The sequence below is a fragment of the Rhinoderma darwinii genome, chromosome 1, assembly GCF_050947455.1.
Source record: "Rhinoderma darwinii isolate aRhiDar2 chromosome 1, aRhiDar2.hap1, whole genome shotgun sequence".
Lineage (NCBI taxonomy): Eukaryota > Metazoa > Chordata > Amphibia > Anura > Rhinodermatidae > Rhinoderma > Rhinoderma darwinii.
In genome coordinates, this window is record NC_134687.1 from 8,177,885 (window position 1) to 8,194,090 (window position 16,206).

General features: G+C 46.6%; 1 protein-coding gene across 4 annotated transcripts in view; it reads left to right on the plus strand.

The window, feature by feature from the left end:
* Nucleotides 1-16,206, plus strand: part of DYSF (dysferlin) — a 317,692-nt gene that overhangs the window by 71,323 nt on the left and 230,163 nt on the right. For all 4 annotated transcript variants that reach the window (XM_075855618.1, XM_075855599.1, XM_075855606.1 and 1 more), the window contains exons 9-10: nucleotides 12,307-12,357; nucleotides 13,424-13,454. In XM_075855618.1, the coding sequence (XP_075711733.1) occupies nucleotides 12,307-12,357; nucleotides 13,424-13,454 (82 nt within the window). The remainder of the gene's footprint in view (nucleotides 1-12,306; nucleotides 12,358-13,423; nucleotides 13,455-16,206) is intronic.

A 16,206-nucleotide genomic window follows, 5' to 3' on the forward strand; every position in this document is an offset into this window, starting at 1 on the left:
ACACCTCAGCTGCTGCAGAACCTCATAATACTCACCTCAGCTGCTGCAGCACCTCATAATACACACCTCAGCTGCTGCAGAACCACATACTACACACCTCAGCCTTTGCAGATCCTCATAATACAACTCATCTGCTGCAGAACCTCATAATACACAACTCAGCTGCTGCAGAACCTCATAACACACACCTCAGCTGCTGCAGAACCTCATAATACAACTCATCTGCTGCAGAACCTCATAATACACAACTCAGCTGCTGCAGAACCTCATAATACACACCTCAGCTGCTGCAGAACCACATACTACACACCTCAGCTGCTGCAGAACCACATACTACACACCTCAGCTGCTGCAGAACCACATAATACACACCTCATCTGCTGCAGAACCTCATAATACATACCTCAGCTGCTGCAGTACCACATACTACACACCTCAGCCATTGCAGAACCTCATAATACACACCTCATCTGCTGCAGAACCTCATAATACACACCTCATCTGCTGCAGAACCTCATAATACACAACTCAGCTGCTGCAGAACCACATACTACACACCTCAGCCGTTGCAGAACCTCATAATACACACCTCATCTGCTGCAGAACCTCATAATACAACTCATCTGCTGCAGAACCTCATAATACACAACTCAGCTGCTGCAGAACCTCATAATACACACCTCAGCTGCTGCAGAACCACATACTACACACCTCAGCTGCTGCAGAACCACATACTACACACCTCAGCTGCTGCAGAACCACATAATACACACCTCATCTGCTGCAGAACCTCATAATACATACCTCAGCTGCTGCTGTACCACATACTACACACCTCAGCCATTGCAGAACCTCATAATACACACCTCATCTGCTGCAGAACCTCATAATACAAACCTCATCTGCTGCAGAACCTCATAATACACAACTCAGCTGCTGCAGCACCTCATACACACCTCTGCTGCTGCAGAACCACATACTACACACCTTAGCTGCTGCAGAACCACATACTACACACCTGAGCTGCTGCAGAACCTCATAATACACACCTCAGCTGCTGCAGAACCTTATAATACACACTTCAGCTGCTGCAGCACCTCATAATACACACCTCGGCTGCTGCAGAACCTCATAATACACACCTCAGCTGCTGCAGAACCACATAATACACAACTCAGCTGCTGCAGAACCTCATAATACACAACTCAGCTGCTGCAGAACCTCATAATACACACCTCAGCTGCTGCAGAACCACATAGTACACACCTCAGCTGCTGCAGAACCACATACTACACACCTCAGCTGCTGCTGAACCAGATAATACACACCTCATCTGCTGCAGAACCTCATAATACACACCTCAGCTGCTGCAGAACCTCATAATACACACCTCAGCTGCTGCAGAACCTCATAATACACACCTCAGCTGCTGCAGAACCTCATAATACACACCTCAGCTGCTGCAGAACCTCATAATACACACCCCATCTGCTGCAGAACCTCATAATACACACCCCAGCTGCTGCAGAACATCATAATACACACCTCATCTGCTGCAGAACCTCATAATACACACCTCAGCTGCTGCAGAACCTCATAATACACACCTCAGCTGCTGCAGAACCTCATAATACACTCCTCAGCTGCTGCAGAACCTCATAATACACACCTCATCTGCTGCAGAACCTCATAATACACACCCCAGCTGCTGCAGAACATCATAATACACACCGCATCTGCTGCAGAACCCCATAATACACACCTCAGCTGCTGCAGAACCTCATAATACACACCTCATCTGCTACAGCGCCTCATAATACACACCTCATCTGCTGCAGATCCTTATAATACACACCTCAGCTGCTGCAGAACCTCATAACACACACCTCAGCTGCTGCAGAACCTCATAATACATACCTCATCTGCTGCAATACCTCATAATACACACCTCAGCTGCTGCAGAACCTCATAATACTCACCTCAGCTGCTGCAGCACCTCATAATACACACCTCAGCTGCTGCAGAACCACATACTACACACCTCAGCCATTGCAGAACCTCATAATACACACCTCATCTGCTGCAGAACCTCATAATACACACCTCATCTGCTGCAGAACCTCATAATACACACCTCAGCTGCTGCAGAACCTCATAATACACACCTCAGCTGCTGCAGAACCTCATAATACACACCTCATCTGCTACAGCACCTCATAATACACACCTCATCTGCTGCAGATCCTCATAATACACACCTCAGCTGCTGCAGAACCTCATAACACACACCTCAGCTGCTGCAGAACCTCATAATACATACCTCATCTGCTGCAATACCTCATAATACACACCTCAGCTGCTGCAGAACCTCATAATACTCACCTCAGCTGCTGCAGCACCTCATAATACACACCTCAGCTGCTGCAGAACCACATACTACACACCTCAGCCGTTGCAGAACCTCATAATACACACCTCATCTGCTGCAGAACCTCATAATACAACTCATCTGCTGCAGAACCTCATAATACACAACTCAGCTGCTGCAGAACCTCATACTACATACCTCATCTGCTGAAATACCTCATAATACACACCTCAGCTGCTGCAGAACCTCATAATACTCACCTCAGCTGCTGCAGCACCTCATAATACACACCTCAGCTGCTGCAGAACCACATACTACACACCTCAGCCGTTGCAGAACCTCATAATACACACCTCATCTGCTGCAGAACCTCATAATACACAACTCAGCTGCTGCAGAACCTCATAATACACACCTCAGCTGCTGCAGAACCACATACTACACACCTCAGCTGCTGCAGAACCACATACTACACACCTCAGCTGCTGCAGAACCTCATAATACACACCTCATCTGCTGCAGAACCTCATAATACACACCCCAGCTGCTGCAGAACATCATAATACACACCGCATCTGCTGCAGAACCCCATAATACACACCTAATCTGCTGCAACACCTTATAATATACATCTCAGCTGCTGCAGAACCTCATAATACACACCTCAGCTGCTGCAGAACCTCATAATACACACCTCAGCTGCTGCAGAACCTCATAATACACACCTCAGCTGCTGCAGAACCTCATAATACACACCTCAGCTGCTGCAGAACCTCATAATACACACCTCATCTGCTACAGCAACTCATAATACACACCTCAGCTGCTGCAGATCCTTATAATACACACCTCAGCTGCTGCAGAACCTCATAACACACACCTAAGCTGCTGCAGAACCTCATAATACATACCACATCTGCTGCAATACCTCATAATACACACCGCAGCTGCTGCATAACCTCATAATACTCACATCAGCTGCTGCAGCACCTCATAATACACACCTCAGCTGCTGCAGAACCACATACTACACACCTCAGCCGTTGCAGAACCTCATAATACACACCTCATCTGCTGCAGAACCTCATAATATACACCTCATCTGCTGCAGCAACTCATAATACAACTCATTTGCTGCAGAACCTCATAATACACCACTCAGCTGCTGCAGAACCTCATAACACACACCTCAGCTGCTGAAGAACCTCATAATACATACCTCATCTGCTGAAATACCTCATAATACACACCTCAGCTGCTGCAGAACCTCATAATACTCACCTCAGCTGCTGCAGCACCTCATAATACACACCTCAACTGCTGCAGCACCTCATAATACACACCTCAGCCGTTGCAGAACCTCATAATACACACCTCATCTGCTGCAGAACCTCATAATACACAACTCAGCTGCTGCAGAACCTCATAATACACACCTCAGCTGCTGCAGAACCACATACTACACACCTCAGCTGCTGCAGAACCACATACTACACACCTCAGCTGCTGCAGAACCATATAATACACACCTCATCTGCTGCAGAACCTCATAATGCACACCTCAGCTGCTGCAGAACCTCATAATACACAACTCAGCTGCTGCAGAACCTCATAATACACACCTCAGCTGCTGCAGTACCACATACTACACACCTCAGCCATTGCAGAACCTCATAATACACACCTCATCTGCTGCAGAACCTCATAATACACACCTCATCTGCTGCAGAACCTCATAATACACACCTCAGCTGCTGCAGAACCTCATAATACACACCCCAGCTGCTGCAGAACATCATAATACACACCTCATCTGCTGCAGAACCTCATAATACACACCTCATCTGCTGCAGAACCTCATAATACACACCTCAGCTGCTGCAGAACCTCATAATACACACCTCAGCTGCTGCAGAACCTCATAATACACACCTCATCTGCTGCAGAACCTCATAATATACACCCCAGCTGCTGCAGAACATCATAATACACACCGCATCTGCTGCAGAACCCCATAATACACACCTCATCTGCTGCAACACCTTATAATATAAATCTCAGCTGCTGCAGAACCTCATAATACACGCCTCAGCTGCTGCAGAACCTCATAATACACACCTCAGCTGCTGCAGAACCTCATAATACATACCACATCTGCTGCAGCACCTCATAATACACACCTCAGCTGCTGCAGAACCACATACTACAAACCTCAGACGTTGCAGAACCTCATAATACACCACTCAGCTGCTGCAGAACCTCATAACACACACCTCAGCTGCTGCAGAACCTCATAATACATACCTCATCTGCTGAAATACCTCATAATACACACCTCAGCTGCTGCAGAACCTCATAATACTCACCTCAGCTGCTGCAGCACCTCATAATACACACCTCAGCTGCTGCAGAACCACATACTACACACCTCAGCCGTTGCAGAACCGCATAATACACACCTCATCTGCTGCAGAACCTCATAATACAACTCATCTGCTGCAGAACCTCATAATACACAACTCAGCTGCAGCAGAACCTCATAATACACACCTCAGCTGCTGCAGAACCACATACTACACACCTCAGCTGCTGCAGAACCACATACTACACACCTCAGCTGCTGCAGAACCACATAATACACACCTCATCTGCTGCAGAACCTCATAATACACACCTCAGCTGCTGCAGAACCTCATAATACCCAACTCAGCTGCTGCAGAACCTCATAATACACACCTCAGCTGCTGCAGTACCACATACTACACACCTCAGCCATTGCAGAACCTCATAATACACACCTCATCTGCTGCAGAACCTCATAATACACACCTCATCTGCTGCAGAACCTCATAATACACAACTCATCTGCTGCAGAACCTCATAATACACACCTCAGCTGCTGCAGAACCACATACTACACACCTTAGCTGCTGCAGAACCACATACTACACACCTCAGCTGCTGCAGAACCACATACTACACACCTCAGCTGCTGCAGAACCTCATAATACACACCTCAGCTGCTGCAGAACCTTATAATACACACCTCAGCTGCTGCAGAACCTTATAATACACACTTCAGCTGCTGCAGAACCACATACTACACACCTCAGCTGCTGCAGAACCACATACTACACACCTCAGCTGCTGCAGAATCACATAATACACACCTCAGCTGCTGCAGAACCTCATAATACACACCTCAGCTGCTGCAGAACCTCATAATACACACCTCATCTGCTGCAGAACCTCATAATACACACCCCAGCTGCTGCAGAACATCATAATACACACCGCATCTGCTGCAGAACCCCATAATACACACCTCATCTGCTGCAACACCTTATAATATACATCTCAGCAGCTGCAGAACCTCATAATACACACCTCAGCTGCTGCAGAACCTCATAATACACACCTCAGCTGCTGCAGAACCTCATAATACACACCTCAGCTGCTGCAGAACCTCATAATACACACCTCAGCTGCTGCAGAACCTCATAATACACACCTCATCTGCTGAAATACCTCATAATACACACCTCAGCTGCTGCAGAATCTCATAATACTCACCTCAGCTGCTGCAGCACCTCATAATACACACCTCAGCTGCTGCAGAACCACATACTACACACCTCAGCCGTTGCAGAACCTCATAATACACACCTCATCTGCTGCAGAACCTCATAATACAACTCATCTGCTGCAGAACCTCATAATACACAACTCAGCTGCTGCAGAACCTCATAATACACACCTCAGCTGCTGCAGAACCACATACTACACACCTCAGCTGCTGCAGAACCACATACTACACACCTCAGCTGCTGCAGAACCACATAATACACACCTCATCTGCTGCAGAACCTCATAACACACACCTCAGCTGCTGCAGAACCTCATAATACACAACTCAGCTGCTGCAGAACCTCATAATACACACCTCAGCTGCTGCAGTACCACATACTACACACCTCAGCCATTGCAGAACCTCATAATACACACCTCATCTGCTGCAGAACCTCATAATACACACCTCATCTGCTGCAGAACCTCATAATACACAACTCAGCTGCTGCAGAACCTCATAATACACACCTCAGCTGCTGCAGAACCACATACTACACACCTTAGCTGCTGCAGAACCACATACTACACACCTCAGCTGCTGCAGAACCTCATAATACACACCTCAGCTGCTGCAGTACCTTATAATACACACCTCAGCTGCTGCAGAACCTTATAATACACACTTCAGCTGCTGCAGCACCTCATAATACACACCTCGGCTGCTGCAGAACCTCATAATACTCACCTCAGCTGCTGCAGCACCTCATAATACACACCTCAGCTGCTGCAGAACCACATACTACACACCTCAGCCGTTGCAGAACCTCATAATACACACCTCATCTGCTGCAGAACCTCATAATACAACTCATTTGCTGCAGAACCTCATAATACACCACTCAGCTGCTGCAGAACCTCATAACACACCTCAGCTGCTGCAGAACCTCATAATACATACCTCATCTGCTGAAATACCTCATAATACACACCTCAACTGCTGCAGAACCTCATAATACTCACCTCAGCTGCTTCAGCACTTCATAATACACACCTCAGCTGCTGCAGAACCTCATAATACACAACTCAGCTGCTGCAGAACCTCATAATACACACCTCAGCTGCTGCAGAACCACATACTACACACCTCAGCTGCTGCAGAACCACATACTACACACCTCAGCTGCTGCAGAACCACATAATACACACCTCATCTGCTGCAGAACCTCATAATACACACCTCAGCTGCTGCAGAACCTCATAATACACAACTCCGCTGCTGCAGAACCTCATAATACACACCTCAGCTGCTGCAGTACCACATACTACACACCTCAGCCATTGCAGAACCTCATAATACACAACTCAGCTGCTGCAGAACCTCATAATACACACCTCATCTGCTGCAGAACCTCATAATACACAACTCAGCTGCTGCAGAACCTCATAATACACAACTCAGCTGCTGCAGAACCTCATAATACACACCTCAGCTGCTGCAGAACCACATACTACACACCTTAGCTGCTGCAGAACCACATACTACACACCTCAGCTGCTGCAGAACCTCATAATACACACCTCAGCTGCTGCAGAACCTTATAATACACACCTCAGCTGCTGCAGAACCTTATAATACACACTTCAGCTGCTGCAGCACCTCATAATACACACCTCGGCTGCTGCAGAACCTCATAATACACACCTCAGCTGCTGCAGAACCACATACTACACACCTCAGCCGTTGCAGAACCTCATAATACACACCTCATCTGCTGCAGAACCTCATAATACACAACTCAGCTGCTGCAGAACCTCATAATACACACCTCAGCTGCTGCAGAACCACATACTACACACCTCAGCTGCTGCAGACCCACATACTACACACCTCAGCTGCTGCAGAACCACATAATACACACCTCATCTGCTGCAGAACCTCATAATACACACCTCAGCTGCTGCAGTACCACATACTACACAACTCAGCCATTGCAGAACCTCATAATACACACCTCATCTTCTGCAGAACCTCATAATACACACCTCATCTGCTGCAGAACCTCATAATACATAACTCAGCTGCTGCAGAACCTCATAATACACACCTCAGCTGCTGCAGAACCACATACTACACACCTTAGCTGCTGCAGAACCACATACTACACACCTCAGCTGCTGCAGAACCTCATAATACACACCTCAGCTGGTGCAGAACCTCATAATATACACCTCATCTTCTGCAGAACCTCATAATACACACCTCATCTGCTGCAGAACCTCATAATACACAACTCAGCTGCTGCAGAACCTCATAATACACACCTCAGCTGCTGCAGAACCACATAATACACACCTCAGCTGCTGCAGTACCACATACTACACAACTCAGCCATTGCAGAACCTCATAATACACACCTCATCTTCTGCAGAACCTCATAATACACACCTCATCTGCTGCAGAACCTCATAATACACAACTCAGCTGCTGCAGAACCTCATAATACACAACTCAGCTGCTGCAGAACCACATACTACACACCTCAGCTGCTGCAGAACCACATACTACACACCTCAGCTGCTGCAGAACCACATAATACACACCTCATCTGCTGCAGAACCTCATAATACACACCTCAGCTGCTGCAGAACCTCATAATACACAACTCAGCTGCTGCAGAACCTCATAATACACACCTCAGCTGCTGCAGTACCACATACTACACACCTCAGCCATTGCAGAACCTCATAATACACAACTCAGCTGCTGCAGAACCTCATAATACACACCTCATCTGCTGCAGAACCTCATAATACACAACTCAGCTGCTGCAGAACCTCATAATACACAACTCAGCTGCTGCAGAACCTCATAATACACACCTCAGCTGCTGCAGAACCACATACTACACACCTTAGCTGCTGCAGAACCACATACTACACACCTCAGCTGCTGCAGAACCTCATAATACACACCTCAGCTGCTGCAGAACCTTATAATACACACCTCAGCTGCTGCAGAACCTTATAATACACACTTCAGCTGCTGCAGCACCTCATAATACACACCTCGGCTGCTGCAGAACCTCATAATACACACCTCAGCTGCTGCAGAACCACATACTACACACCTCAGCCGTTGCAGAACCTCATAATACACACCTCATCTGCTGCAGAACCTCATAATACACAACTCAGCTGCTGCAGAACCTCATAATACACACCTCAGCTGCTGCAGAACCACATACTACACACCTCAGCTGCTGCAGAACCACATACTACACACCTCAGCTGCTGCAGAACCACATAATACACACCTCATCTGCTGCAGAACCTCATAATACACACCTCAGCTGCTGCAGTACCACATACTACACAACTCAGCCATTGCAGAACCTCATAATACACACCTCATCTTCTGCAGAACCTCATAATACACACCTCATCTGCTGCAGAACCTCATAATACATAACTCAGCTGCTGCAGAACCTCATAATAGACACCTCAGCTGCTGCAGAACCACATACTACACACCTTAGCTGCTGCAGAACCACATACTACACACCTCAGCTGCTGCAGAACCTCATAATACACACCTCAGCTGGTGCAGAACCTCATAATATACACCTCATCTGCTGCAGAACCTCATAATACATAACTCAGCTGCTGCAGAACCTCATAATACACACCTCAGCTGCTGCAGAACCACATACTACACACCTCAGCTGCTGCAGAACCACATACTACACACCTCAGCTGCTGCAGAACCACATAATACACACCTCATCTGCTGCAGAACCTCATAATACACACCTCAGCTGCTGCAGAACCTCATAATACACAACTCAGCTGCTGCAGAACCTCATAATACACACCTCAGCTGCTGCAGTACCACATACTACACACCTCAGCCATTGCAGAACCTCATAATACACACCTCATCTGCTGCAGAACCTCATAATACACACCTCATCTGCTGCAGAACCTCATAATACACAACTCAGCTGCTGCAGAACCTCATAATACACACCTCAGCTGCTGCAGAACCACATACTACACACCTTAGCTGCTGCAGAACCACATACTACACACCTCAGCTGCTGCAGAACCTCATAATACACACCTCAGCTGCTGCAGAACCTTATAATACACACCTCAGCTGCTGCAGAACCTTATAATACACACTTCAGCTGCTGCAGCACCTCATAATACACACCTCGGCTGCTGCAGAACCTCATAATACTCACCTCAGCTGCTGCAGCACCTCATAATACACACCTCAGCTGCTGCAGAACCACATACTACACACCTCAGCCGTTGCAGAACCTCATAATACACACCTCATCTGCTGCAGAACCTCATAATACAACTCATTTGCTGCAGAACCTCATAATACACCACTCAGCTGCTGCAGAACCTCATAACACACCTCAGCTGCTGCAGAACCTCATAATACATACCTCATCTGCTGAAATACCTCATAATACACACCTCAACTGCTGCAGAACCTCATAATACTCACCTCAGCTGCTGCAGCACCTCATAATACACACCTCAGCTGCTGCAGAACCTCATAATACACAACTCAGCTGCTGCAGAACCTCATAATACACACCTCAGCTGCTGCAGAACCACATACTACACACCTCAGCTGCTGCAGAACCACATACTACACACCTCAGCTGCTGCAGAACCACATAATACACACCTCATCTGCTGCAGAACCTCATAATACACACCTCAGCTGCTGCAGAACCTCATAATACACAACTCAGCTGCTGCAGAACCTCATAATACACACCTCAGCTGCTGCAGTACCACATACTACACACCTCAGCCATTGCAGAACCTCATAATACACAACTCAGCTGCTGCAGAACCTCATAATACACACCTCATCTGCTGCAGAACCTCATAATACACAACTCAGCTGCTGCAGAACCTCATAATACACAACTCAGCTGCTGCAGAACCTCATAATACACACCTCAGCTGCTGCAGAACCACATACTACACACCTTAGCTGCTGCAGAACCACATACTACACACCTCAGCTGCTGCAGAACCTCATAATACACACCTCAGCTGCTGCAGAACCTTATAATACACACCTCAGCTGCTGCAGAACCTTATAATACACACTTCAGCTGCTGCAGCACCTCATAATACACACCTCGGCTGCTGCAGAACCTCATAATACACACCTCAGCTGCTGCAGAACCACATACTACACACCTCAGCCGTTGCAGAACCTCATAATACACACCTCATCTGCTGCAGAACCTCATAATACACACCTCAGCTGCTGCAGAAACTCATAATACACACCTCATCTGCTGCAGAACCTCATAATACATAACTCAGCTGCTGCAGAACCTCATAATACACACCTCAGCTGCTGCAGAACCACATACTACACACCTTAGCTGCTGCAGAACCACATACTACACACCTCAGCTGCTGCAGAACCTCATAATACACACCTCAGCTGGTGCAGAACCTCATAATATACACCTCAGCTGGTGCAGAACCTCATAATACACACATCAGCTGCTGCAGAACCTCATAATACACTCCTCAGCTGCTGCAGAACCTCATAATATACACCTCAGCTGCTGCAGAACCTCATAATATACACCTCAGCTGCTGCAGAACCTCATAATACACACCTCAGCTGCTGCAGAACCTCATAATACACTCCTCAGCTGCTGCAGAACCTCATAATATACACCTCAGCTGCTGAAGAACCTCAATACACACCTCAGCTGCTGAAGAACCTCATAATATACACCTCAGCTGCTGCAGAACCTCATAATACACACCTCAGCTGCTGCAGAACCTCATAATACACTCCTCAGCTGCTGCAGAACCTCATAATATACACCTCAGCTGGTGCAGAACCTCATAATACACACCTCAGCTGCTGAAGAACCTCATAATATAAACCTCAGCTGCTGCAGAACCTCATAATACACACCTCAGCTGCTGCAGAACCTCATAATACACCTCAGCTGCTGCAGAACCTCATAATATACACCTCAGCAGCTGCAGCACCTCATATCACATTCCTCCGCTGCTGCAGAACCTACTTCTGAGGCAGATGATGCTTTATATTAATCAATGATTGACATGAAGTTTCTCCCTCTTTTTCCAAAGAGGTTCTGCGGCAGCTGGATGTGTATTATTTAGATTACTGTCCCCTACTACAGATGATAAGAATATAAGATGTCAGCAGGAGAGGTGAGGCGGCAGCGACTCCTCTGTGATATTGTTATAATTGACAGTAGGGGGCGCTCTATGGTGTCACGCAGGGCTCTATATTACGGGGGCTCCCGGCTCTCTTCTCATCTTCTGTGTTTCCGTATTTGCAGGTCTTGGACTCGCGCTCCCTCAGAACAGATTCTGTAATTGGAGAATTTCGGGTAAGTTCCTTGCATGTCGTGTTGTGGTGTAACTTATGGCGCGGCTCCATTTCTTACAGGTTAAATCGACATATAATGTTGGCTGTGCACATCCTTGTACTGATCTTCTGCTACATACATCATCTGACTCCTGTCACCTCCAGAGCTGCACTCACACTTCTACTGGCTGCTTGTTCAGTGTCTGTGCAGAGCATGTTCTGCCAGGGTGCATTGTGGGGGATTTAGTGTTTAAACTTGACGCTTTAGACTAGTAGAATACATTGCAATAAACATTAGCAACCAACAGAAATTGGGACTGCAGCTCTGGGTGTGACTGGAGTAAAAGGCATGATTAGTACTGGAGCTTTTCATGTTCCTCCCACAGAGACATAGTTATTAAGTGTCACCTCTTTAAAACTTTTACCCCACTTATCGCTCTATTGTCAGGCACCCCGGCGAGCGCTGACCATGCGGAGACTTTGCAGGGCTTCTGCTTATTCACAGCAGCCAATCAGAATGCACAGAGCTGCAGTGTAAAGAATAGGGGAGGAGCCAGTTTGATCCAGTTTGTGGCCCTAGCCTTGTATCTAAAATCATTGGCCAAGGTAGAATGACTTGTTGGCGCCTCCTTGGCACCCAGCCCCCGGGCACATGCCCCAATAGCCCCTCTGGTTACTTGTCTCTTCTAGTATAGAATTTATAACTCCTTTAATAAACTACAAAACTCTCCACCATGCTGCACCTTCCTGCACGTCTCATCTCCACTCACAAATCTCTCTTCCATCATGATGGTTTGTTACAATGTATCAATGCAGGTAAAATGTATCAGTCTGGAGTTCAGTATGTTCAGAGGACAGAGTCTAGACTGGATACAATTGTAACGAAGCCTCATCTGTGAAAAGTCTTCGTTTTGTACAGGTTTTCAGCCTCCGGCTGTAAACAAAAATGTTACAATTCGCTGGCAGCAAGCAGAGGTCTTGAAAAGAAAACTGGGAACACCCCTTAATGATGCTACCCCATCAGCCCATGATGGTTGTAATATTCCCTGCCATGAGTGACTGATAATCGTCTCCTTTCCTCACTACAGATGGATGTCGGGATGATTTATGGAGAACCAAGTAAGTGTTGATTTGGGGGGTTCACTATTAGGGTGGGGGGATGTACCAGACGACCTTAAGATATATATGTGCCGTTATATACACAATACAATGATATATACTCTGTACTCTCTATGCACTGTACAATAATAAGACAGCATCGCCCTCTGGTGTTCTGAAATGGAACTGCACCATTTACTATTCAGATGACAACTTTTTTCCCATTAATAATATTATTATAATTTTTTTTTTTTTATAAAGCAGTGACATTTTCTACTACTTTTAATAGAGAATTCACTCCCATTAGCCTCTGCTCTGCATGGGGCTCACAAAGTAAAGCCCACATTACACCCAGAACCTCGAGGACATCCACACGCTCACCAGGAGAACGTACGACGTTGATGATGTTTGGATGGATTTCAAACCAGGACCCCAGTGCTTCAAACCACAGTTCCCCCTGTTCGCACTTTTTTCCTTAATACTTTAAACTAAGTTATTTTCCAGAGACATTTATAACAGGGGGCGGGGCTGTGACAACCACTCATTTATATTCATAAGCAAGAGAATAAAAAGCGCTCATGTTAATAAAAAATATATATCAATAAATGCAATTACCGAGTTACTCAAAAACTGCCATTATATATAAGGAATGATCAATCCACCCATCATAGTCCGGGGGTTGCGGCAAATATAATTGAAATGCGTCTTTACACTATAATAAAACGGGGCACCCACAAGTATACGGATCCCTAGACAGCAAGCGTTGTATGATTTCACCTCCCCCTCCGTGATAAATCAATCCAAAACCACCGCGTATTAGGCCGGGTTCCCACGTGGCGTTAACGCTGCGGAGATTCCCCAGCGTTTACAGTAGATTTAGTAAATCCCCACACGCTGCGGAAAAAGAAAACGCAGCGTAAGACCCTGTTCACACAACGTTTTTTTTGCAGGCAGAAAAATCTGCCTCAAAATTCCTTCTGGAATTTCGGCAGATTTTGACCTGCCTGCAAGCCGTTTGCCGCTTTTTTCACGGTGTTTTTTGCCCGTGGCCATTGAGCGCCGTGGGCAAAAAACTCCACGAAAAACGCTTTCTCTGCCTTCCATAGGTCAGAATTGTAAACGGCCGAAGAAAGGGCATGTCGCTTCTTTTTCCCGCGAGCGTTTTTTTACCGCTCGTTGGAAAAAAACGCCTTCGCCTCCCACTGAAATCAATCGGAGGCGTTTTCTGAAGTTTTTTGGCGCATTTTCCAACGCAGTTTCCACGTCAAAAAACGTGTCAAAAAAATTCCATGTGAACTCCCCCTAAACGTTAATAAATTGACCTGCGTTGCGGAATTTAATTCCATTTAATTTTATGCCGCGTTTTTGTTGATTTTCCGTTGCGGATTTTCTCCATTCAATTCAATGGGGATGCGAAACCCGCATCAGAAAGCCAAGTGTTTGCGACTTTTCCCACGTATATGCATCGATTACGCAGCGAAAATCGCAGCTCTGGAAAAAAAAAATCATACTTACCCAAAACGCCCTCCTCCTTCCTGCAGTCCGGCCTCCTGGGGTGACGTTTCATCCCATGTGACTGCTGCAGCCAATCACAGGCGGTAGCATCACATGTCCTGCAACGTCATCGCAGGAGGCGGGACTACGCGCAGAGAAGACCGAGGGGGTACGTATAAGCGGCTTTCTTCTTTTGCTGATTCTGTATTCCGCTGCAATCCCGGACGGAACATACGCGGCAATTCTGTTACGTGTGGACGGGCGCTTAAGGAAAAGCCTATGGAAAAAAAATGGCAGAAAAAACGCCACCGACTCCAAAAACACGACAAAAACGCCATAAACTAAAACGCTGCGTACGTCGACTTTCTTACTTTCTTAGATTTTATTATGGAATTTAAAGAATCCTCCCGACGCAGTGTTTTTGGGCAAAAAAAAAAAGTGCAACAACTTCACCGAAAGCGCTGTGTGTGAATGAAGGTCTCACCGTGACATTTACCCGGGTAGTTGGGGGTATCGACTATGCAATGGTTCCCACCAAGTCAAGCTCCACTGCCCGTCTCAGCTGAACTGACGGCTCGGCTGAGAGCAGTTCCTGCGTGTCCCTGACATACAGGATCCAGAATTTAGATGTGATCGTTATTAGGTGGATCCTGTGGGTCAGTTTCACGTAAGACATGCTGTCCGCTGAGCTAAACTGACGGAATCGGCTGAGACAGAACAATGCAGATTAGATATAACGCTACACACCACACATGTCGGACCGGGTTAGATCACGTTCTTGGATATGATCGCCAGAAAGTCCTCGATCTGCAGGGATTCGATTTCACCTGATTGAGCAGGCGAACAATAAGCTACTAAAATAAAGGGGAAGGCGAAGTCTTTATAATTCCTCGTAATTGTGAGGAAAGAGAATTATTAAACGGCCAATAGGATCCAGCGTTCCTTGTTCCTGAGACAACGCGTCTCCACCTCGGCCAGCGCCAATCAGAGGCGGCCTGCGTTAATGACACAGATCGCCAGCGTAGGGTCATTGCTGCTGAATTGTCCTGACTTTATACATTCTACCAATCAGCTTCCCCTTAGTTATTGATCGCAAACCGGTTCATTTCAGTCAATATACGGCTAGCCCCTAAAGGCCTGATGGCACAATTCTTCCACCTCCATGCACTAGACAAGATCAAAAATACCACGAATAAAAAAGTTTCACTATAAACGTTCCGAAAGATTTATACCGATCCTGAATTTTTCTCAATGTAACCCGCTCGCTTTAAATTCATTA